At 42.5% G+C, this 25,533-nt stretch overlaps 1 protein-coding gene across 1 annotated transcript in view; it reads left to right on the forward strand.

The window, feature by feature from the left end:
* Positions 1–25,533, forward strand: part of LOC139370766 (receptor-type tyrosine-protein phosphatase alpha-like) — a 43,161-nt gene that overhangs the window by 2,195 nt on the left and 15,433 nt on the right. Inside the window, exons 2-3 of the mRNA XM_071110464.1 lie at positions 23,199–23,245; positions 23,868–23,952. Coding sequence (XP_070966565.1) covers positions 23,225–23,245; positions 23,868–23,952 — 106 coding nt within the window. The 5' untranslated portion in view covers positions 23,199–23,224. The remainder of the gene's footprint in view (positions 1–23,198; positions 23,246–23,867; positions 23,953–25,533) is intronic.

A 25,533-nucleotide genomic window follows, 5' to 3' on the forward strand; every position in this document is an offset into this window, starting at 1 on the left:
AGCAGTAAAATAACAATAGAGAGACTATATACAGGGGGTACCGGTACAGAGTCGATGTGGAGGGGCACAGGTTAGTCGAGGTAATTGAGGTAATATGTACATATAGGTGGAGTTAAAGTGACTATGCATAGATAATAAACAGAGTAGCAGCAGTGTAAAAGTGTGTGGGGAGGGGACAATGCAAATAGTCTGGGTAGCCATTTGATTAGCTGTTCAGGAGTCTTATTGCTTGGGGGTAGAAGCTATTAAGAAGCCTTTTGGACCAAGACTTTGCGCTCCCGTACTGCTGGCTGTGCGGTAGGAGAGAGAACAGTCTGACTAGGGTGGCTGGAGTCTTTGACAATTTTTAGGGCCTTTCTCTGACACCGCCTAGTATAGAGGTCCTGGATGGCAGGAAGCTTGGCCCCAGTGATGTACTGGGCTGTATGCACTAAACTCTGTAGTGCCTTGCGGTCAGAGGCCGAGCAGTTGCCGTACCAGGCACTGGTGCAGCTGTAGAACCTTCTGAGGACGAATGACAAATCTTTTCAGTCTCCTGAGGGGGAATAGGTTTTGTCGTGCCCTCTTCACGGCTGTCTTGGTGTGTCTGGACCATGATAGTTTGTTGGTGATGTGGACACCAAGGAACTTGACGCTCTCAACCTGTTCATCTGCAGGTTGATGAGAATGGGGGCGTGCTTAGTCCTATTTTTCCTGTAGTCCACAATCATCTCCTTGTCTTGATCATGTTGAGGGAGAGGTTGTTGTCCTGGCACCACACTGTCAGGTCTCTGACCTCCTCCCTATATGCGGTCTCGTTGTTGTCGATGATCAGGCCTACCACTGTTGTGTCATCGGAAAACATAATGATGGTGTTGTGCCATGCAGTCATGAGTGAACAGGGAGTACAGGAGGGGACTGAGCACGCACCCCTGAGGCTCCCCAGTATTGAGGATCAGCATGGCGGATATGTTGTTACCTACCCTTACCACCTGGGGGAGGCCTGTCAAGAAGTCCAGGATCCAGTTGTAGAGGAAGGTGTTTAGTCCCAGAGCTTAGTCATGAGATTTGAGGGCACTATGGTGTTGAACTGTAGTCTGTAGAGCTGTAGTCAATGAATAGCATTCTCACATAGGTGTTCCTTTTGTCCAGGTGGGAAAGGGCAGTGTGGAGTGCAATAGAGATTGCATCATCTGTTGAGGCGGTATGGAATTTAGGGTGGGTCTAGGGTTTCTGGGATAATAGTGTTGATGTGAGCCATGACCAGCCTTTCAAAGCACTTCATGACTACAGACGTGAGTGCTACGGGTCGGTAGTCATTTAGGCAGGTTACCTTAGTCTCTGTGCCCAAGAACACTATGTTGGTCTGCTAGTTACTTACCTCGAAGCGAGCATAGAAGTAATTTAGCTCGTCTGGTTGGCTCGTATCAATGCGCAGCTTGCGGCTGTGCTTCCCTTTGGAGTCTGTAATAGTTTGCAAGCTCTGCCACATCCGACGTGCGTCAAAGCCGGTGTAGTACGATTCAATCTTAGTCCTGTATTGACGCTTTGCCTGTTTAATGATTCGTCGGCGGGCATAGTGGGATTTTTTTTACAGTGGGGCAAAAAAGTATTTAGTCAGCCACCAATTGTGCAAGTTCTCCCACTTAAAAAGATTAGAGGCCTGTAATTTTCATCATAGGTACACTTCAACTATGATAGACAAAATGAGAAGAAAAAAAATCCAGAAAATCACATTGTAGGATTTTTTTATGAATTTATTTGCAAATTATGGTGGAAAATAAGTATTTGGTCACCTACAAACAAGCAAGACTTCTGGCTCTCACAGACCTGTAACTTCTTCTTTAAGAGGCTCTTCTGTCCTCCACTCGTTACCTGTATTAATGGCACCTGTTTGAACTTGTTATCAGTATAAAAGACACCTGTCCACAACCTCAAATAGTCACACTCCAAACTCCACTATGGCCAAGACCAAAGAGCTGTCAAAGGACACCATAAACAAAATTGTAGACCTGCACCAGGCTGGGAAGACTGAATCTGCAATAGGTAAGCAGCTTGGTTTGAAGAAATCAACACACCGCCCGGGCAACGAAGGAGTGGCTTCGTAAGAAGCATTTCAAGATCATGGAGTGGCCTAGCCAGTCTCCAGATCTCAACCCCATAGAAAATCTTTGGAGGGAGTTGAAAGTCCGTGTTGCCCAGCAACAGCCCCAAAACATCACTGCTCTAGAGGAGATCTGCATGGAGGAATGGGCCAAAATACCAGCAACAATGTGTGAAAACCTTGGGAAGACTTACAGAAAACGTTTTGCCTCTGTCATTGCCAACAAAGGGTAAATAACAAAGTATTGAGATAAGCGTGTTATTGACCAAATTCTTATTTTCCACCATAATTTGCAAATAAATACATTACAAATCCTACAATGTGATTTTCTGGATTTTTTTCCCCCTCATTTTGCCTGTCATAGTTGAAGTGTACCTATGATGAAAATTCCAGGCCTCTCTTATCTTTTTAAGTTGGAGAACATGCACAGTTGGAGAACATGCACAGTTGGTGGCTGACTAAATACTTTTTTGCCCCACTGTAAGATTCCGGGTTAGAGTCCTGCTCCTTGAAAGCGGCAGCTCTAGCCTTTAGCTCAGTGTGGATGTTGCCTGTAGTCCATGGCTTTTGGTTTGGGTATGTACTAGAGGTCGACCGATTAATCGGCATGTCCGATTTAATTAGGGCCGATTTTTCAAGTTTTCACAACAATTGGTAATCAGCATTTTTGGATGCCGATTACATTGCATTCCACGAGGAAACTGTATGGCAGGCTGACCACCTGTTACGCGAGTGCAGCAAGGAGCCAAGGGTAGTTGCTAGCTAGCATTAAACTTATCTTAAAAAAACAATCAATCTTCACATAATCACTAGTTAACTACACATAGTTGATGATATTACTAGGTTAACTAGCTTGTCTTGTTGCATATAATCAATGCGGTGCCTGTTAATTAATCATCAAATCACAGCCTGCTTCACCAAACCTGTGATGATTTAACAAAGGAGCATTTGCGAAGATGGCACATTCAGTGCATGAATGTGACTAAAGATAAACATCTTTTGCCTTTCTTAAAATCAGTACACAGAAGCATATTTTTTTTTAAACCTGCATATTTAGTTCAAATAAATTCATGTTAGCAGGCAATATAAACAAGGGAAATTGTCACTTCTCTTGCGTTCATTGCACGCAGTGTCCGGGTGTATGCAACCGTTTTGGCCGCCTGGCTCGTTCCGAACTAATTTTCCAGAATTGTATATAATTATGACATAACATTGAAGGTTGTGCAATGTAACAGCAGTATTTAGACTTAGGAACTGTTCCGTATTTCACTGAAAGAATAAATGTTTTGTTTTCGAACTTATCATTTCCGGATTTGGCATGTTAATGACCTAAGGCTCGTATTTCTGTGTTTATTATATTGTAATTTTTATAGAGCAGTCTGACTGAGCGGTGGTAGGCAGCAGCAGGCTCGTAAGTATTCACTCAAACTTTACTGTGTTTGCCAGCAGCTCTTAGCAATGCTTGATCACAGTGCTGTTTATGACTTCAAGCCTATCAACTCCTGAGATTAGGCTGGCAATACCAAAGTGCCTATTTGAACATCCAATAGTCAAAGGTATATGAAATACAAATGGTATAGAGAGAAATAGTCGACGTATCATAATCCATATAACTGCAACCTAATATTTCTTTACTGGGAATATTGAAAAACTGGGAATATTGAACCAACAGCTTTCATATGTTCAGAGCAAGGAACTTAAACGTTAGCTTTTTTTTTACATGGCACATATTGCACTTTTACTTTCTTCTCCAACACTCTTTTTGCATTATTTAAACAAAATTGAGCATGTTTCATTATTTGAAACTAAATAGATTTTATATATTAAGTTAAAATAAGTGTTCATTGATCATTCATTATTGTTGTAATTGTCATTATTTCAAGTATATATATACAAACATGCATACATACAGTTGAAGTCGGCAGTTTACATACACCCTAGCCAAATACATTTACACAGTTTTTCACTATTCCTGACATTTAATCCAAGTAAAAATTCCCTGTCTTAGGTCAGTTTGGATCACCACTTTATTTTAAGAATGTGAAATGTCAGAATAATAGTAGAGAGAGTGATTTATTTCAGCTTTATTTCTTTCATCACATTCCCAGTGGGTCAGGAGTTTACATACCCTCAATTAGTATTTGGTAGCATTGCCTTTAAATTGTTCAACTTGGGTCAAATGTTTCAGATGGCTTCCCACAATAAGTTGGGTGAATTTTGGCCCGTTCCTCCTGACTGAGCTGGTCTAACTGAGTCAAGTTTGTAGGCATCCTTGCTCACACACGTGTTTTCAGTTCTGCCCACCAATTTTCTATTGGATTGAAGTCGGGGCTTTGTGATGGGCACTCTAATACCTTGGCTTTGTTGTCCGTAAGCCATTTTGCCACAACTTGGAAGTTTTTATTTTGTGAAGTTCACCAGTCCCTCCTGCAACAAAGCACCCCCACAACATGATGCTACCACCGCCGTGCTTCACGGTTGGGAGGGTATTCTTCGGCTTGCAAGCCTCCCCCTTTTTCCTCCAAACATAACGATGGTCATTATGGCCAAACAGTTCTATTTTTGTTTCATTAGACCAGAGGACATTTCTCCAAAAAGTATGGTCTTTGTCCCCATGTGCAGTTGCAAACCGTAGTCTGGCTTTTTTATGGTGGTTTTGGAGCAGTAGCTTCTTCCTTGCTGATCGGCCTTTCAGGTTATGTCGATATGGGACTCGTTTTACTGTGGATATACATACTTTTGTACCTGTTTCCTCCAGCCTCTCACAAGGTCCTTTGCTGTTGATCTTGGATTGATTTGCACTTTTCAAACCAAAGTACGTTGATCTCTAGGAGACAGAACGCGTCTCCTTCCTGAGCGGTATGACTGCTGCGTGGTCCCATGGTGCTTATACTGCATACGATTGTTTGTACATATGAACGTGGCACCTTCAGACATTTGTAAATTACTCCCAAGGATGAACCAGACAAAAAATAATTCTGAGGTCTTGACTGATTTCTTTTGATTTTCCCATGATGTCACGCAAAGAGGCACTGAGTTTGACGGTAGGCCTTGAAATACATCCTCAGGTACACCTCCAATTGACTCAAATGATGTAAATTAGCCTATCAGAAGCTTCTAAAGCCATGATATAATTTTCTGTAATTTCCAAGCTGTTTAAAGGCACAGTCAACTTAGTGTATGTAAACTTCTGACGCACTAGAATTGTGATACAGTGAAATAATATGTCTGTAAACAATTGTTGAAAAAAATTACTTGTGTCGTGCACAAAGTAGATGTCTTAACTGACTTGCCAAAACTATAGTTTGTTAACAAAAAATTTGGAGTGGTTGAAAAACTAGTTTTAATGACTCCAACCTAAGTATATGTAAACTTCCGACTTCAACTGTGTGTGTGTGTGTATGTATATAATTGGTCGATTCATCGGTATCGGCCTATTTTGGTCCTCCAATAATCGGTTGAAAAAGTTGAAAAAGAGTTGAAAAATTATAATCGGTCGACCTTTAGTATGTACGTACTGTCACTGTGGGGATGACGTCATCGATGCACTTACTGATGAAGCCAGTGACTGATGTGATGTACTCCTCAATGCCATCGGAAAGAATCTCGGAATGTATTCCAGTCTGTGCTAGCAAAACAGTCCTGTAGCTTAGCATCTGCGTCGTCTGACCACTTCTTTGTTGACAGTCACTTGTGCTTCCTGCTATTGTTTTTGCAAGTAAACAGGAATCAAAGGGATATCTGTTTCTGTAGTTAGAAACAGATAAGATTAGCGTTGCTGAAACGTTATTTTGTTGAAATAGAATTTGATCTCTGAGAAATTAAGCTAATTGATTGCTTTCATGGACGACTGGCTTGAATTGTGATTGTTTTCTACCCAAAGTTGCAAAGGAAATTTAGTGATCCATTTAATAAAAACAGGATATCAACTAAATGGATAAAAGGGTGTGGCACAGTGCAGCCCCGAACCTATTGATGTTTGAAGAATTGTCAAATTGCCTGCTGTAAAAAAACATAAAATAGTATGATTCAGTGTGCTTTAGGACAATGCAGACGCATCGGAAGGGGCTGACAGGCTGTTTAACTTTGCACCCAGCCGTTTCTAAAGCCAGTGTGGCATGTTGAGTTTATTTCCTATGAATTTGGCTCTAGCGTGTGAATTGTTCGGGCTATTAGCTATTATGACCCCGCAAATGAAAGCTAAGATTCCCCTCTGTTTCCCTCTACAATGTTCACAAGTCACGCATGACTCATTAGAAAGGACTTTTATAAAACTGCACAGAATTACTGGGGGAAATGAATTGTACCGAGCTGCCTGTTCAAACTACTAGCACACTGCTCGGACACCCATGCATAACCCACAAGACATGCCACCAGAGGTCTCTTCACAATCCCCAAGTCCAGAACAGACTTTGGGAGCCGCACAGTACTACGTGGAACTCTATTCCACATCAGGTAACTGATGCAAGCAGCAGAATTTAAAAATCAACAGGTAAAAATACACCTTATGGAACAGCGGGGACTGTGAAGAGGCACACACAAAGGTACAGACACACACATATTGTTGTATGGTGGTATTGTACATTTTGTGTTGTAGATATGTAGTGGTGTAATGATGTTGTACTGTTTTCTTTTGTATGTAATGTAAGTGCTTTAATATGTTAGGACCCCAGGAAGTGTAGCTGCTGCCTTGGCAAAATGCTAATTCAATTGTGATCTTCTTCCTATGAATTTGGCTCCAGCCTTGGGACAGTTTGGGCAATTAGCAATTATGACCCCATTCCTGAAAGCTAAGACTCTCAGAAACATATCTTCTGTTCTCAGAAAGATTAAATGAACAATGATTGCCTGATAATCTTCATTTTTCTTTCCTGAATTTTCCATTACCGGTATGGTGCATTTCAATAACTTGAAAGCATACTTAATTCAGGCATTTGCTAATTTGACATATCTTTGTGTTGTTTATAAAGCGCCATCAAATCTATTTACAGATTTGTTTCAGATACACCTAGGGTTCTATTCTAAAACACGTTTTAATAGAGCAGTAAATATATAGGACAGAAAATGATTGTGTTCAGTGGAATGCACTGTACTTCGGCGTTAAAGTCTGCCACATCTCTCCTTTGAAAGATAAAGTAAGTTAGTCATTCGATTATGATATCATTTTCCGAGAGTGACTGACTCTTTAAGCAGTTTGGCTCATTGGACAAGTCAGAGTTGTTGAGTGGTATGGAGGTTTTTGGCAATACACTGTAGATGTGTGTTCCAGCGTAGTGACCCACAGCTACTGTAATTGGAACTGGCCGTGTCTGCTGTGGCAGGTGGGATGGTGCAAGTTACCAGAATGTCTTGTATTGTATTGACTTTTGAATAGAATTGACATGAGTTGATTTTACTTTCTTCTAGAGGTCGACCGATTATGATTTTTCAACGCCGAGACCGATTTATTGGAGGACCAAAAAAGCAGATTAATCGGCCAATTTTTTAAAAATGTTATTATTTGTAATAATGACATTTACAACAATACTGAATGAACAATGAACACTTATTTTAACTTAATATAATACACCAATAAAATCAATTTAGCCTCAAGTAAATAATGAAACGTGTTCAATTTGGTTTAAATAATGCAAAAACAAAGTGTTGGAGAAGAAAGTAAAAGTGCAATATGTGCTATGTAAGAAAGCTAACGTTTCAGTTCCTTGCTCAGAACATATGAAAGCCGGTGGTTCCTTTTAACATGAGTCTTCAATATTCCCAGGTAAGAAGTTTTAGGTTGTAGTTATTATAGGAATTAAAGGACTATTTCCCTCTATACCATTTGTATTTCATTAACCTTTTGACTATTAGATGTTCTTATAGGCACTTTAGTATTGCCAGTGTAACAGTATAGCTTCCGTCCCTCTCCTCGCTCCTCCCTGGGCTCGAACCAGCAACACAACGACAACAGCCACCATCGAAGCAGCGTTACCCATGCAGAGCAAGGGGAACAACTACTAGAAGGCTCGGAGCGAGTGACGTTTGAAACGCTATTAGCGTGCGCTAACTAGCCAGCCATTTCACTTCGGTTACACCAGCCTCATCTCGGGAGTTGATAGGCTTGAAGTCATAAATAGCGCAATGCTTGACGCACAACGAAGAGCTGCTGGCAAAACGCACGAAGGTGCTGTTTGAATGAATGTTTACACGCCCGCTTCTACCTACCACCGCTCAGTCAGATACTTAGATACTTGTATGCTCAGTCAGATTATATGCAACCCAGGACACGCGAGATAATATCTAGTAATATCATCAACCATGTGTAGTTAATTAGTGATTATGATTGATTGTTTTTTATAAGATAAGTTTAATGCTAGCTAGCAACTTACCTTGGCTTACTGCATTCGCGTAACAGGCATTCTCCTTGTGGAGTGCAACAAGAGAGAGGCAGGTCGTTATTGCGTTGGACTAGTTAACTGTAAGGTTTCAAGATTGGATCCCCGAGCTGACAAGGTGAAAGTCTGTCATTCTGCCCCTGAACGAGGCAGTTAACCTCTTTGATCTCTAGGGGCGCTATTTCATTTTTGGATAAAAAACGTTCCCGTTTTAAGCGCGATATTTTGTCACGAAAAGATGCTCGACTATGCATATTCTTGACAGTTTTTGAAAGAAAACACTCTGAAGTTTCAGAATCTGCAAAGATATTGTCTGTAAGTGCCCCAGAACTCATTCTACAGGCGAAACCAAGATGATGCATCAACCAGGAAATGAGCAGAATTTCTGAAGCTCTGTTTTCCATTGTCTCCTTATATGGCTGTGATTGCGCAAGGAATGAGCCTACACTTTCTGTCGTTCCCCCAAAGTGTTAGCAGCATTGTGACGTATTTGTAGGCATATCATTGGAAGATTGACCATAAGAGACTACATTTTCCAAGTGTCCGCCTGGTGTCCCTGCGTCGAAATTGGAGCGTAAAGCCAGGTGCAATTATTTTTCCATTTGAGAGCAAGGAGAAACCAGGCTTCCACGAAGGATATATCATTGAAGAGATATGTGGAAAAACACCTTGAGGATTGATTCTAAACCACGTTTGCCATGTTTCAGTCGATATTATGGAGTTAATTTGGAAAAAAGTTCGCGTTTTGAGGGCTGAATTTTCGTTTTTTTTTTTTTTTTTTTTTTTTTTTTTTTGGTAGCCAAATGTGATGTACAAAACGGAGCTATTTCTAATACACAAAGAATCTTTTTGGAAAAACGGAGCATCTGCTATCTAACTGAGAGTCTCCTCATTGAAAACATCAGAAGTTCTTCAAAGGTAAGTTATTTTATTTGAAGGCTTTACTTGTTTTTGTGATAGTTGCCTGCTAAATGCTAACGCTAATGCTAACGCTAATGCTAACGCTAAATGCTACGCTAGCTAGCTACTGTTACACAAATGATTGTTTTCCTATGGTTGAAAAGCATATTTTGAAAATCTGAGATGACAGTGTTGTTAACAAAAGGCTAAGCTTGAGAGCTAGCATATTTAATTCATTTCATTTGCGATTTTCATGAATAGTTAACGTTGCGTTATGGTAATGAGCTTAGGTCTATAAATAGAATCCCGGATCCGGGTTTGGTCGTCGCAACAGGTTAACCCACTGTTCCTAGGCCCTCAATGAAAATAACAGTGTTCTTAATAACTGACTTGCCTAGTTAAAAATGTTTTTATATACCTTTTATTTTGGGCAAATCGGCGCCCAAAATACCGATTTCCGATTATGACAACTTGAAATCGGCCCCAATTAATCGGCAATTTCGATTAATCGGTCGACCTCTACTTTCTTCAGCATTCTTAGTAGATTTAATCTCACTCAATGTTCATCTCAAAGTTCACTAGATTGATACATTTAACTTTTGAAACTTTAAATAGTTTTTTCCCCCCGGTTAGCCCCCAATGTCCTGAAATCCTAGCAACGCCCCTGGATAGCAACACTAGCATAAGCCTAGCTACTGACGTAAATAACATCAGATGCTAGGGTAAATATTTAGGCCCTATCTAACAACTATGGGGTGTTGGACAGTTTCTAGTGCCCCAGAGTCTAGACACGGTAGTAGCAGCTCATTGAAAAAGTGCACTTTGAGTGACAGTTTGACCTTGTAAATACTAGTGGAGCTATTTTCAAAACACATTAGCCTATTTGGGCTCATTTTTGACCGTGATAACTTGCACTGTCACCTGCACTCGTTGCAGAATTTAAACCTATTAAAAGATTTTGAGCTAAATTCCACGTTGAGTGTTAAGAGTAATGGTCTCATTTCGACGCTAACACTTCTCTTTTCTGTGTCTTTTCAATGGGGACCCAAACCACTGACATTAATTCACCTATGGATTAAAAGGTCGCACAAGAACTGTCTGGAGAGGGTTGTAATTATGGTATGTAGGTCCTACAATATTCTCAACCTATTAGCCAATTTATGGTGGGCCTCCCACCTCACCTAGCTCTGACCATAGCCCAGTTAGGCTTGTCCTCAAATGGTATCAGTGGAATAGTTATTTGGTGTCAATTTTTCCTGCCCTACATAAGAAAACAAATCTAGAGGGAACACTGATGTCACAGGGTGTAGAGAAACTCTGGGCCTGGGATGGGTCTCTTATCTTGCAAAGGCTGAGGGAGTGTGATTATGGTCTCTGCAGAGGTTGGTCAGTGTGGCAAAGTCACATATGCCTGGAGGTTATGGGTGGGGCTAGTCCTTTGAAAATAGAGGATGCGCTTGATTTGGCTGTGCACTGGGAAGGGGAGTGAAATGTTTAAAGGGAAAACTCTGCTTTCCTGGTGCGTCGCTCAAACTGATGTGCTCGTATATTTTTAATGCCTGCCTGCCTGGTATTAGATAAATGGATAGATTCATATTATTTTTCATATACAGTGCATTCGGAAGGTATTCAGACCCCTTGATTTTTTTCTACATTTTGTCACAGCCTTATTCTAAAATGGATTAAATTGATGAGGGGAGGGAAAAAAAGCAATCTACACACAATAGCCCATAGTGACAAAGAAACAACTGGTTATTTTGTGTGTACAATGTTTAAAAATGAAGTCACATGTGCTGAATACAGCAGGTGTTACAGTGAAAATGCTTACTTACGAGCCCCTAACCAACAATGCAGTTTTAAAAAATACAGATAAGAATAAGAAATAAAAGTAACAAGTAATTAAAGTGCAGCAGTAAAATAACAATGGAGAGACTATATACAGGGGGGGTACCGGTACAGAGTCAATGTGCGGTTAGTGTCCGGTTAGATGAGGTAATATGTACATGAAGGTAGAGTTATTAAAGTACTATGCATAATGATAACAGCAGAGAGTAGCAACGGTGTAAAAGAGGGGGGGGGGGACAAATAGTCTGGGTAGCCATATGATTAGGTGTTCAGGAGTCTTATTGCTTGGGGGTAGAAGCTGTTTAGAAGCCTCTTGAACCTAGACTTGGTGCTCCGGTACCACTTAGCAGTCATACACTGTTCTCTCTAAGGTGGCTGGAGTCTTTGAAAATTTGAGGGCCTTCCTCTGACACCGCCTGGTATAGAGGTCCTGGGTGGCAGAAAGCTTGTCCCCAGTGATGGGTTTTGTCATGCCCTCTTCATGGCTGTCTTTGGTATGCTTGGACCATATTAGTTTGTTGGTGATGTGGACACCAAGGAACTTGAAGCTCTCAACCTGTTCCAATGCAGCCCCGTCGACGAGAATGGGGGCGTGCTTGGTCCTATTTTTCCTGTAGTCCACAATCATCTCCTTGTCTTGATCACGTTGAGGGAGAGGTTGTTGTCCTGGCACCACATGGCCAGGTCTCTGACCTCCTAGGCTGTCTCATCGTTGTCGGTGATCAGACCTACCACTGTTGTGTCATCGGCAAACATAATGATGGTGTTGGAGTCGTGCCTCGCCATGCAGTCATGAGTGAACAGGGAGTACAGGAGGGGACTGACCACGCACCACAGAGGGCCCCTGTGTTGAGGATCAGCAAGGCGGATGTGTTGTTACCTACCCTTACCACCTCAGGAAGTCCAGGATCCATTTGCAGAGGAAGGTGTTTAGTCCCAGGGTCCTTAGCTTAGTCATGGGATTTGAGAGCACTATGGTGTTGAACGCTGAGCTGTAGTCAATGAATAGCATTCTCACATAGGTGTTCTTTTTGTCCAGGTGGGAAAGGCCAGTGTGGAGTGCAATAGAGATTGCATCATCTGTGGCTCTGTAGGGAGGTATGCAAATTGGAGTGGGTCTAAGGTTTATGGTATAATAGTGTTGATGTGAGCCATGACCAGCCTTTCAAAGCACTTCATGGCTACAGATGTGAGTACTACGGGTCGGTAGTCATTTAGGCAGGTTACTTTAGTGTTCTTGGGCACAGGCACTATGGTGGTCTGCTTAAAACATGTTGGTATTACATACTCGGACAGGGAGAGGTTGAAAATGTCAGTGAAGACACTTGCCAGTTGGTCAGCGCATGCTCACAGTACACGTCCTGGTAATCCGTCTGGCCCTGCAGCTTTGTGAATGTTGACCTGTTTTAAAGGTCTTACTCACATTGGCTGCAGAGAGCGTGATCACAGTCTTCCGGAGCAGCTGGTGCTCTCATGCATGTTTCAGTTTTATTTGCATTGAAGCGAGCATATAAGTAGTTTAGCTCGTCTGGTAGGCTCGTGTCACTGGGCAGCTCTCGGGCGTGTTTCCCTTTTTGTAGTCTGTAATAGTTTGCAAGCACTGCCACATCCAGCTAGCGTCAGAGCCGGTGTAGTACGATTCAATCTTAGTCCCGTATTAACGCTTTGCCTGTTTGATGGTTTGTCGGAGGGCATAGTGGGATTTCTTATAAGCTTATAAGTCCTGCTCCTTGAAAGCGGCAGCTCTAGCCTTTAGCTCAGTGCGTATGTTGCCTGTAATCCATGGCTTAATGGTTGGGGTATATACACGTACGGTCACTGTGGGGACGACGTCATCGATGCACTTATTGATGAAGCGAGTGACTGATGTGGTGTATGTTGCCTGTAATCCATGGCCTAATGGTTGGGGTATGTACGTATGGTCACTGTGGGGACGACGTCATCGATGCACTTATTGATGAAGCGAGTGACTGATGTGGTGTACTCCTCAATGCCATCGGAGGAATCTTGGAACATGTTGGAACATAGGCTGAATCTTTCACTACTGTGTTGTAGTAACCACCTGGGTGATGCTTCGGCGACTGTAAAAGCACCAGTAAGACCACCACCCCATGGCAATAATCCGAACAGTCCACATAGGGGGCAAGCCTCTGCATCCCCTCACACTGCAGTCCATTTCACAATCGGGGTAGCTGGCAAAGAAGACGGTGTGTTGATTATTCAAATGATATCCCCGAGCCGACTAGGTAAACATTTTCTGAGCAAGGCACTTAACCCTAATTGCTCCAATAAGTCGCTCTGGATAAGAGCGTCTGCAAAATGACTAACATGTAAATATGAAAGTAGGCTAATGCTAGCAAAATTGTATGAAGGACTGCAAGCAGCAATGAGACTGCCCATTGCACTTTACAACTCGATGGCCACAGTTTCCAATCCTAGCTAACTCGGCACATGAGTTTCCATGTAGGCTTAAGGAAATCAAACCATTAGAAATGCACAAGTTCACTATGTTGACCCTTTGTTATAGTTTCGTATGCAGGCCAATGCATGGAAGCCCGTCGTCCCTACATTTGCTGATGGAGTGAGAGTAAGTGTGGGTTTGTGGCCTTCAGCCCACACTACGCTCCCGGGTCACAGTGGCTTTAGGGGAAGGCCGCTGCTTAGCGCCACCACATCCTCTCCTCTGTGTGATGTGGGTAGACTGTGGAGTCCCCTGGCGTGCTCTGTGAGAAACCCCACAACAAAGCAGAAGCAGCCTACATGCACAGCCTGACTGAGTCACCACATTTGCGCTTGGTCCTTTGATCCGGACACACTCTAGCTCCCACAAGCTTTGGCTGACAGCACATTTTGCCTTGGCGCAAATCCTGGAGCTTTCACTCCGTTTCACCAATTTCCTGGCTCATATGAATGAGGTGAGCGAACACTGTCACAGAGCATACTAGGAGCAGTACTAGCCCTAAAAAAAAAGGAAGTCCAGAGTATTGTGGGTGATGTGTGTGGCGTTGAGGATGTATAATCTGTGGTCTGTGTTGGGGGCGAGGGAGAGTCTTGGGCATGGCCTACTTGAGCCGCCATGAAGAGGATCATTCAGAGTATTCCTGCCTCAGCGGATCCCCCTCAGGACACAGGCAGAGTATTAATATGCCATGAATGAGGGCAGACAGACTGCCATTATCTCTCCTCGCGATGACTCGTGAAGCCGTGCACCCTCGAGTGAGTGAGCAGGGGGGAATTTGCGCTGCTCCAGTACATGCTTTTCTTGCTGTCGTCAGTTCATCAAGGCCGTTGGGCTGCTTATCAGCGGGCGCTGCCGGCAAGCCGGTGTCCTGACAATCTAAGCTACCCGCCTTGGATGAACTAGAGTTGATGTTGTTTGGCACGCCATGTACACTCATGAGCTGGTTTGCTTGAGCTGTAGGTCTACAGAGTGACTCAGTCAAATGTAATGGCTGTTATCAGATGCGCCGAGTTTCCATATCTGTATCAACTGTAGAGAATTTTACTTTAGAGAATTAGGTGAATCCGCTGAGTCTAGTGCAGCTGCTCAGATTGATGTTATAAGGTGAGGAGAGGATTGTCGATCAGTGTAGGCCTGCTTATTACGAGCATTGCCTAAACCCAAAGCAGACGTGAACAAGTGGGAGGATCTAGCGTACCTTTTTTTAAATGCACTGTGATTTAGCTGTTTTCATTTCTTTGTGATATTTAGAGACCAAATGGACAAGAGATACGAAACGAATGGTAAAATGCCCCTTGAAGTAAATCTCTCACATTGTGTGAATGAAATACCATGAGGAGAAACACAGTCCTGTGACCACGCAGTAATTTCACACCGATTAGGCTGACACTTGGCCACAGGCGGAGAGGGAACCATGTATTTATTCTGTGGTCATGCTGTGGTCACCACTCTCATGCAAAAAAACAAACACAGGTCTGCATCCATATCCACGGTTGTTAAAACTGCAATTGCAGGGAAGACTTTGAAGTAACAGGCTGTTTCTTTCTTTGTGTCATGGTCAAATGTTTGTCAAATGACTGCTCTTAAAATCGGACTGTCCTTTGAGATTCCCACGTCGGCTTCTTTAGCCTTCTGTCACCGTTGTGATAAGTTAGGCTCACCTTCTGTAATGGATCCGTTCATTGGTTAATGTTAACACCTGCAAAGTAGGCATGTGGGGGGCCTACTCTAATTCTGCTGTGCCACAAGGTGTCTTTGTTTTCATCCCAATCGTCTCTTCGTTGGCATCCTTAATTGGACGGAGCGGGACAGAATGGCCTCTGTGTATTAGCCTAGGCACAGTCCATGTGAAAGAAAAGGAGACGCTCGATAAGTGATTCCTCACGAAACCGACATAAAAAAAAAGAACATGAATTTGGGGATTTTGTTATCCATAGAACAGTCCTTTGGAGAAAGGACTGTTGACACATTTGCCATTTTGTATCTAAAAGCATAATTGATTAATAATCTATCAAAGTTGACTTATGACATTTTGGGTTTACCCTGGCCTCCTTTGACTCCGTAGTGTTTGATCTGTAGGTGGTACGCTGCAAACATTGGTGTCATATGATGCTTTACAACTTTCTGTAATATGAGTAGTATTTAGATTTAAATTTTCTTCTATATTTCTTCTCTGCTCTGTGTACACGGGCATGCTTTTCTGAAGAAAGAGCAGCGTCACAACTTTGTTCATTTGAACAATTTCTCTCGTTCACTTAAACTTGTAAATGCCACACTTACTGAAAATGACATTCGGTAGCTTCTAGCAATGCTTGTGTAACTTTATGAGCTGGATTTGCCTCTCTTTGCATTTAGTTAGTTGTCTGATTTTTGCTATTAGTTTGTGCTAATTTTATTAGCATTCTGGTAAGAGACCCGATTGTCTTTTCTTGCGGTGTTTAGCGCCCCCTTGCGTGCTGTGTTGGTAATACCATCAATCCCAGGGTAAGTGGACGGTGTGACGATATGGAAATCTGGATACCGCCCCAGCCTAAAAGGAGGGCTGGGATCTGGCCTAGGAGGCCATGTAAATGGGCCATAAAAACTAGCAGAGATCCCACTCAGGCTGCCCCAAAGGTTAGATGTTGTAGCTTTAACCCCTGGGAGCATATTGTTTGAGGCAACAGTCACCCACAGTGACTAACATGCATGATGCTTTTGGAATATCTTGGCGAACTCTGCATTCTATCTGGAGTCAGAGTTCTGAATAGGCTGTGTATGGACCACTGTTGCTGTTTATTTTAGAGGCACATTTTGTCCGAATATGAAGATGGTTGGGTGGGCGCTGATTCTGGCCCGCGCAAACCCAGGTGGCGTAATGTTAAGAAAATGTATTTTAGTTCCACAGGAGCTTGCTAGAACGTTATAGACGTGGTCAATATAGCCTTAATCAAATTGGGATGTGCTTGTGTGGAACACGGCCTAGATAGTGGAAGATTGCAATCCGAAACGAAGCAGTGAGAGGAAGCCGCTGTGGACCCACTTCTTTGTTCTCTGCGCTAGTGGAATATCTTGGTCGGGCACGGCTGTCAACACCGCTTTCGTAACAGGAAACTGGTAAGCGCAAGAGGAGAACGTTGTACCTTTGTGCAGTACAGTGCACAGTATTATGGCATAGGCTACTAGGCATATAAGATGTTTGTGTTGTCCAACTTGTATTTTTAGAGCGCTAGACTGTATCGTCAGCTTAGTGATGAGGCTGCATATGCTCATATGGATGTGCGTGATTCCGTGCCCCTCCCATTCTACTGCTACTACAACCAGAGATTGTTCAGAAAGCTTTCTCTGCCGTCTCCGCTACAAATGGAGATCCATCACGCCAAAGGGTGGCTGCTCTCTTACTTGACTATAAAAGATGGCACTTTGTTGTGTTGAGTGGGTATAGCCTAGGTATGAAGTAGAAACACTTGACCAGTGCCTCCTTGAATTAATAATGTCCTCTCTCCACTTAAGTCACTGGGACATCCCTCTCACAGCACACACTCCTCTGTGGATGAACACACACACACAGAAAGGGTTTGGGGACTGCTTTGGTAGGCAAAACGCATTTAACCAGGTCCCCATAGACTGATGCACTCAGACCTATAGATCAGACTGGTAGACACTACACTCATAAACAGCATCCATGTGGCTACTAGCTCCAGTTAGCGTCGGACAGCTTCACCTCACCAACATGAACACGCCACCCTATCACAGCAGAGTGACAGCAGTGAGTCATGTTTGTCCAAAAAGGCTGTTTAGGCTCCCAATGATGCATGCTGATTCATAAGCACAAAGTCTGATTCATACCAGACTGATGATGCAACCATGCTACATTTAGCCTAATTTAGAGAGGAAGCTTCTACTTCTACTTCAATCAAATGTGATTTTAAAGTCACTAATGTCAATGGGGAATGGTTGTGTCATAGCTGAGTCATTGGTTATGAGGATGGCTGCTCTATGGGTCAGGTGAGGGGAGGCTGGGGCGTTGTACAGGAAGGGTTCAAGGGTCAGAGGCTGATTTTTGGATGAGTGAGGAGTTTGCGGTACTAGCAGCCAGACTGCAGGGGAAGGAAGCAATGTGCTGGGTTCTCGTCGTTTTAAGACTTTCCTGCAGTCTGAGTCAGCTGGATCGACAGCCTAGCCTACTATTGAGGGAGAGATGCAGAGAAAGGGGTCAAATGCGCCGTTCCATCCTTTTTTTTTTCTGCACCTTATTGGGCACGTCTTTTTAAGTGTTATATTTAGGAGGAAGGAAAGTTGATCAATTTCTTTTTAGTATGACATGCATAAGCTACAGTTAAGTACATACCTCAGTTCAACGTCTAGTTTTGATTTACGTTTGGTTGTTGTCAACTAATGTTAATAAAAAATAAACTGAAAACATGATTGGATTTAGGTTTAAAGTTGGACATTTAAAAAATGCTTTGATTTTTAGGAACACCTCTTCTAAATTTAGCACGGACGAATCCTCATTCCCTGTTCTCGTTTAGAGGTGGAAAACGGCACAAGTGAAATTCACCCTGTGTGCAGCAGTAGCAGAGTTGGCTGAGGTCTGAGGGGAAACTGCAGCACTGGTTGAGGTTTCTGGGGAGGTGGTTGGCACGGTTTGGGCATGGAAGGGAGAACTGTAATTGTGGATGTTTTTTGTCAGCTGTGGGTGCGTAAATGTGGGTGGGTAAGACCGGGGAAGGGAAGCGGGCAAAGGGCAAAAGTATTGGGGGAAGGGTAGGTACAGTGCTAGGCTAAATATGATGCAGCATGAGTCTGCAAGCTTGAATACCAAGTGTGGTTTTCACAATCCATTTTAAAACGATTCTGTGCTAAGGGACATTTCCTTCTAGAAGGACCCATGAGCACCAACATGTGCAATACATAGGAGCAGTGTCTCACATTGGGTGTCAAATGAATACTGGTCAAACAGATGGAAAATGGGTCTTAGACAACATCTACCAGAAAAGGTGTTAGAAATCAATCAAAACACAATCATGTTGAAGACCCCTGCCAACTAATATCAACACTTATATTTTGTTTTAGAGAAATGATTTGCCTTCTGTAAATTTAAGAAACATTGCCTTGTAATTCTGTTACCAAAAGCCCACATAACTTTAAGATATTTTCTAATTTCGCTCCCTCGTAAGGCAGGATAATGAAAGTTCACAGAAGTAACAAGTAAAGGTAGACCTACCAATTCGTTAGTGTATTTATTGATGTCAAGTTTGCTTATGAATAGTTAGGTGTTTAAAACTCGTAATTCTGTTACCAAATTGGTAGTGGAATTACTGCAATTGAATTGGCTACAATAGGAAATCATCGTTGTCACAAACCACAGTTGGGTCGCCTGCTACTGTCCTCCCTTCCACTGGCATGCTGTTATGTTCAGCTCAACTGTTTTCTTTCTGTTGTCTAGTGGTCAAAGCAAGACTGTGAAAAACATTCTGGACAACTTCTCGCTCTCTCTCCTTAATGTCACCTCAACCTGGTTCTTAGTGACACCTATCCTCTTTCCGTTTACTGTAGCGAGCATCCTCGCCCACTAAGAACTGACCGACATCGGACATCCTTGGACGGTGAAATTAGTTCAGTCCGCCCTGGCTGGACCAAATCTGAACCAATCATAGACGTCTATGTTTCACAAGTTTGGACAGTAGTTCTACTATACTGTGATGTCCAAACTTGTGAATCATAAACGTCTATGATTGGTTCAGATTTGATCTGGTCTGGACCAACCATATGTTGTCGTGTTTGGGGGCGGAGCTCATTAGAATAATATTCAAAGATGCAAAATAAGGATATTGCATATTTCTACCTTTGTAGCTATTCAGGATACATCACCATGAAGAGCATGAAATTCATATCCATAATTATGCATTTCTGTATAGTACAGATCAGGGACCCATGACATAATTCCGTTACCGTAGTTCTGTAAAACTCGAGGTGTCAGTCATAGCGGACACCCCGTTTTTCTGGAAAATGTGGTCGCATAAAATGCGGAGGGAGATTCTGTTACCCAACAGTTCTTCCAGCAAATGTGTTTTTGTGAAGTTCTCTGTGTAAATTAGTAGACTTTGTGCGTAGAGTTGTATGCTTTGTTAAACTCTGAAATCAATAGATTTGGTTTGGCACACATTCTAACGTGAAAAATTAACGTGGAATTGCCCCTAACAAAACAGAATACATACTACTCGTTGATAGACCCATCTTAACCACTTGCTTTCCCCAAAACAGTAAGGATGGATCACAGTTATTCCCCCTAGATACAAATGGCACAGTAGCGTTTTTTCCCACCCAATTCTGATGCTCTGGCAGTAAATCCCTGATAACCATACTTTGTGTGTGTGTGTGCGCGGAGCTGGAACGCAGTACAGAGAGCCAGACGGGCTGGATTATTCTTGTATCGAGACCACAAGACTATCACAGCTCAGTCATTGAGGCCGCACCCAGTGGACTGGTGGGATTACACAGTTGTCAGCCCACCCAGCCTGCACTTTAGGCCCTTTCCTACACACACTCGCCCTTATTTCAACTGACTCCCTTTCGTAGCAGCTCCACTGCAGTCAATGCAGAAATACAACATATTTGATTTGAAATTATTGCGCAATACAGGCAATTTTGCCAAATACGTGTCCAAATCTGAACAAATTTGTCTCAATCCAGTCTCTGCGTTCCTTCTCAGTCTCTAACTTCTTGATTTATCCCCAGAGCTCGGGTAACTAGGCTATCTGCAGTCTTGCGTATAGCCCAAGTTGAAATGCATATATGCCTACATAAAATGGTGCTTTTTTTTTTGTTCCCTTCGCTGTGTCCCAGAATGTGGTAATTTTATTATTTATGTTACGGAGCACCACCTGGATACAAGACACATCTAGATATCGGTGAGAGAGGCGGCGTCTGGGATTTAGCAGACACAGAATGGTGGGCTTCTATGCGGGTCTGATGGCTGTTGGTTGCAGCATGGTACTGGCAACATCGGGGTTGTGGGTAAGATTCCCGCATGGGTCACAGTAGTGAGTTAGGCTAACATTTGATAAAGGCTGCTGATAAATGAGCAAACCAAAAGAGGGTGGGTTTATGCAGACATGGTTTCATAACCTAACTCGGGATATGTAACGCTTTCAGAATTATAAAAAAAATTGAGGTAAGGGTCAGATATTTGGATAAATCACCACCTGGCAAGTTTGGGATTAGTCAAGCCTTGCAACATTGTTTTAGAGAATTTGGCATCATGTCCAGCCGGGCCTCATAAACACAGATCACATGTAACCACTTCAGCCCAGGACCTCCACACCACTGGCTTCTTCACCTGTGGGATCGTCTGAGAACTGGGGGGGGGGGGGGGGGGGGGGGGGGAGTGTATGCTGAGGAGTATTTCTGTCTGTAATAAAGCCCTGTCTGGGCCTGGCTCCCCAGTGGGTGAGCCTATGCCCACCCATGGCTGCACCCCTGCCCAGTTTTGTGAAATCCATAGATTAGAGCCTAATACATTTATTTCAATTGACTGATTTACAGTGGCTTGCGCAAGTATCCCCCCCGGCATTTTTCCTATTTTGTTGCCTTACAACCTGGAATTGAAATTTATTTTTTTGGTTTGATTTACAAAACATGCCTACCACTTCAAAGATGCAAAATATTTTTTATTGTGAAGCAAACAAGAAATAAGACAAAAAAACGTAAAGTTTTAGTGTGCATAACTATTGACACCCACCCAAAGTCAATACTTTGTAGAGCCACCTTTTGCAGCAATTACAGCTTCAAGTCTCTTGGGGTATGTCTCTATAAGCTTGGCACGTCTAGCCACTGGAATTTTTGCCCATTATTCAAGGCATAACTGTTCTAGCTCCTTCAAGTTGGATGGGTTCTGCTGGTGTACAGCAGTCTAAGTCATACCACAGATTCTCAATTGGATTGAGGTCTGGGCTTTGACTAGGCCGTTCCAAGACATTGAAATGTTTCCCCTTAAACCACTTGTGTTGCTTTAGCAGTATGCTTAGGGTCATTGTCCTGCTAGAAGGTGAACCTCCATCCCAATCTCAAATCTCTGGAAGACTGAAACAGGTTTCCCTCAAGAATTTCCCTGTATTTAGCATTCCTTCAATTCTGACCAGTTCCCCAGTCCCTGCTGATAGGAAAAACATCCCCACAGCATGATGCTGCCATCACCATGCTTCACTGTGGGGATGGTGTTCTCGGGGTGAGGTGTTGGGTTTGCGCCAGACATAGCGTTTTCCTTGATGGCCAAAAAGCTCCATTTTAATCTCATCTGACCAGAGTACCTTCTTCCATATGTTTGGGGAGTCTCACATATGCCTTTTGGTGAACATCAAATGTGTTTGCTTATTTTTTACTGTGTGCAATGGCTTTTTTAGCCACTCTTCTGTAAAGCCCAGCTCTGTGGAGTGTACGGCTTAAAGTGGTCCTATGGACAGATACTCCAATCTCCGCTGTGGAGCTTTGCAGCTCCTTCAGGGTTTTCTTTGGTCTTGCCTCTGATTAATGCCCTCCTTGCCTGGTCTGTGAGTTTTGGTGGGCGGCCCTCTCTTGGCAGGTTTGTTATGGTGCCATAGTCTTTCCATTTTTTAAATAATGGATTTAATTATGCTCTGTGGGATGTTCAAAGTTTCAGATATTTTTTTAAATAACCCAACCCTGGTCTGTACAGCTCCACAACTTTGTTCCTGACCTGTTTTTTTTTTTTTTTTTTTTTTTTTTTTTTTTTTTTTTTTTTTTTTTTTTTACCTTTATTTAACCAGGCAAGTCAGTTAAGAACAAATTCTTATTTTCAATGACGGCCTGGGAACAGTGGGTTAACTGCCTGTTCAGGGGCAGAACGACAGATTTGTACCTTGTCAGCTCGGGGGTTTGAACTCGCAACCTTCCGGTTACTAGTCCAACGCTCTAACCACTAGGCTACCCTGCCGCCCCTGCCGCCCCTTGGAGAGCTCCTTGGTCTTCATTGTGCTGCTTGATTGGTGGTGCCCCTTTCTTTGGGGTGTTGCAGACTCTGGGGCCTTTCAGAACAGGTGTGTATGTGTATATATATATATATATATATATATATATATATATACTGAGATCGCGTGACAGATCATGTGACACTTAGATTGCACACAGGTGGACTTTATTGAACTAATTATGTGACTTCTGAAGGTAATTGGCTGCACCAGATTTTATTTAGGGGCTTCATAGCAAAGGGGGTGAATACATAAGCACTCACCACTTTCCCATTTTTTTGTGTTTTTTATTTTTTATTACTTTTTTTCTCTTCACCAATTTGGACTATTTTGTGTCTGCCCGTTACATGAAATCCAAATAAAAATCGGTTTAAATTACAGGTTGTAATGCAAAAAAATGCCAAGGGGGATGAATACTTTTGCAAGTAGGAATGTTCTCAACAGGCAAACCAGCAAGATCCAAGTTAAACGAATAATACAAAACTAGTTAAACTAACTAGTGAAACATTTCTAAGCGCCTCTTTGAGATTCTAACAGTGTCTTCCTCCTTTTCTGTTTGCATCCAGGACCACACTGTGCGAATGAGTGATTGATGCCAAATTCGCTCCTTAAGGTAAGAGATCAACTCCTTGTGCCACTCATCATTATAGGGTAAATCCATATAATTTCAATCATGTTTTGACTGCACCCATTTTCGGTCTAAACAAAACGTTGTTAAACTATTTTATAATTTCTTGCATTTTTAATTTTTTTATCCAGAAATTATAATAGTTTGATAACCCTGTGTGTGAGATTAAAAATGGTATAAATCTCAACCGTTTATCTTTTCCAGTGAAAGACATGGATGTCTCGTGGTATGTTGGGGTATGCAAAATTGGTCAAGTTTGAGCACCTCATTCATTCCAAAAAGTCACTTTCTGACCACGTCTTCCGTGGGCAAACATGTCTGGAAAGTTTGGTTTAAATCAAAAAGCGGTGCTGTCAAACTGTTTGAATTCAAAATGATTTACTCTATAATCAATGCATTTTCTTGTAAAAAAAATCTTGATCCCACCCAAAAATGTAAGTACCCAAATTTTGTTGGATTATTCTCTAAATGTGTTCATGAAGGATTTACGATTAGGCCTCCAGTTACAAGTACCACGCATATGAATTTATAATCCGATCATGACCAGCTGCACTGTGAAAGGGTCATTTTTGGGTTGTCAGTAAGGCGTTTGTCCCTGTTCTCCCAGGGCAGTATGGGTGTGTGTCCCCTGCTCCTGCTGCTCAGTGTGGCCCTCGGGGTCTCAGCCCAGGGACCATCTCTCACCCCCACAGGTAAGGAGGACCCACATGACATTATCACCTGAACAGTCGGAATCTACCGCTTGACACCATTTGACATATTGAACGTTCTTGTATTGTAAAATGCTTGTTTGTATCACCGCAACTCCAATCAAGTTGCAGTTGAGCCATTAAATGACTCAACACAAACATCACAGGTTCTCAAAGTTCGGTCATGGAGGTACGGCAGGGGGTCTCCAGCCAGATCTCTTAATATAACAAAATTATAATATATATATTTTGATATATACAGTTGAAGTCGGAAGTTTACATACACTTAGGTTGGAGTCATTAAAACTCGTTTTTCAACCACTCCACAAATTCCTTGTTAACAATCTATAGTTTTGGCAAGTCAGTTAGGACACATACTTTGTGCATGACACAAGTAATTTTCCATCAATTGTTTACAGACTGATTATTTCACTTATAATTCACTGTGTCACAATTCCAGTAGGTCAGAAGTTTACATGCACTAAGTTGACTGTGCCTTTAACTTCTTGGCGCACCCATCCCGTTAGCGGGATCATTTTCGTCAACATCCGAATTGCAGAGTGCCAAATTCAAAATAAATTACAAAAAATATTTAATTTTCATGGAATCACAAGTGCAATATTGCAAAACACAGCGTAGCTCTGAAAGCAAACCAAGCGTTTATGTAAGGACATCTCTCTCAGCAGATGACAAAACATTACAAACAGCTTGCAGCAAAGTAGATTGGTCACGAAAGTCAGAAAAGCAATAAAATGAATCGCTTACCTTTGATCTTCGGATGTTTGTACTCACGAGATTCCCAGTTACACAATAAATGTTCCTTTTGTTCCATAAAGATGATTTTTATATCCAAAATACCTTCATTTGTTTGGTACATTATGTTCAGTAATCCACAGGCTCGAGCGGTCACGACGGGGCAGACGGAAATTCCAAATAGTATCCGTAAAGTCTGTAGAAACATGTCAACCGTTTTTTATAATCAATCCTCAGGTTGTTTTTACAATAAATAGTCGATAATATTTAAACCGGACCGTAGCTTTTTCAATAGGAGAGAGAGAGAAAATGTCTGCTCCAAGCTGTTGGCGCATGCAAAACTCTGCTGGCATCCACTGACGCGATGTGATCGCTCTCGCTCATTTTTCAGAATACAAGGCTGAAACTATGTCTAAAGACTGTTCACACCATGTGGAAGCCATAGGGAAATGAATATGGTTGATATCCCTTTAAATGGAGGGAAGGCATGCAATGGAAAAGGGAGGTTTCAAAATAAGAGGCACTTCCTAGTTGGATTTTCCTGAGGTTTTCTAGGTTTTCTCCTAGACGTAACCTGAAAGGCCACTCAGCAAGGAAAAAGCCACTGCTCCAAAACCGCCATAAAAAGCCAGACTACAGTTTGCAACTGCACATGGGAACAAAGATCGTACTTTTTGGAGACATGTCCTCTGGTCCGATGAAACAAAACTAGAATGTTTGGCCATAATGACCATTGTGTTATGTTTGGAGGAAAAAGGGGGTGGCTTGCAAGCCGCAGAACACCATCCCAACCGTGAAGCACGGGGGTGGCAGCATCATGTTGTGGGGGTG

The sequence above is a fragment of the Oncorhynchus clarkii genome, chromosome 17 (assembly GCF_045791955.1).
Source record: "Oncorhynchus clarkii lewisi isolate Uvic-CL-2024 chromosome 17, UVic_Ocla_1.0, whole genome shotgun sequence".
NCBI lineage: Eukaryota > Metazoa > Chordata > Actinopteri > Salmoniformes > Salmonidae > Oncorhynchus > Oncorhynchus clarkii.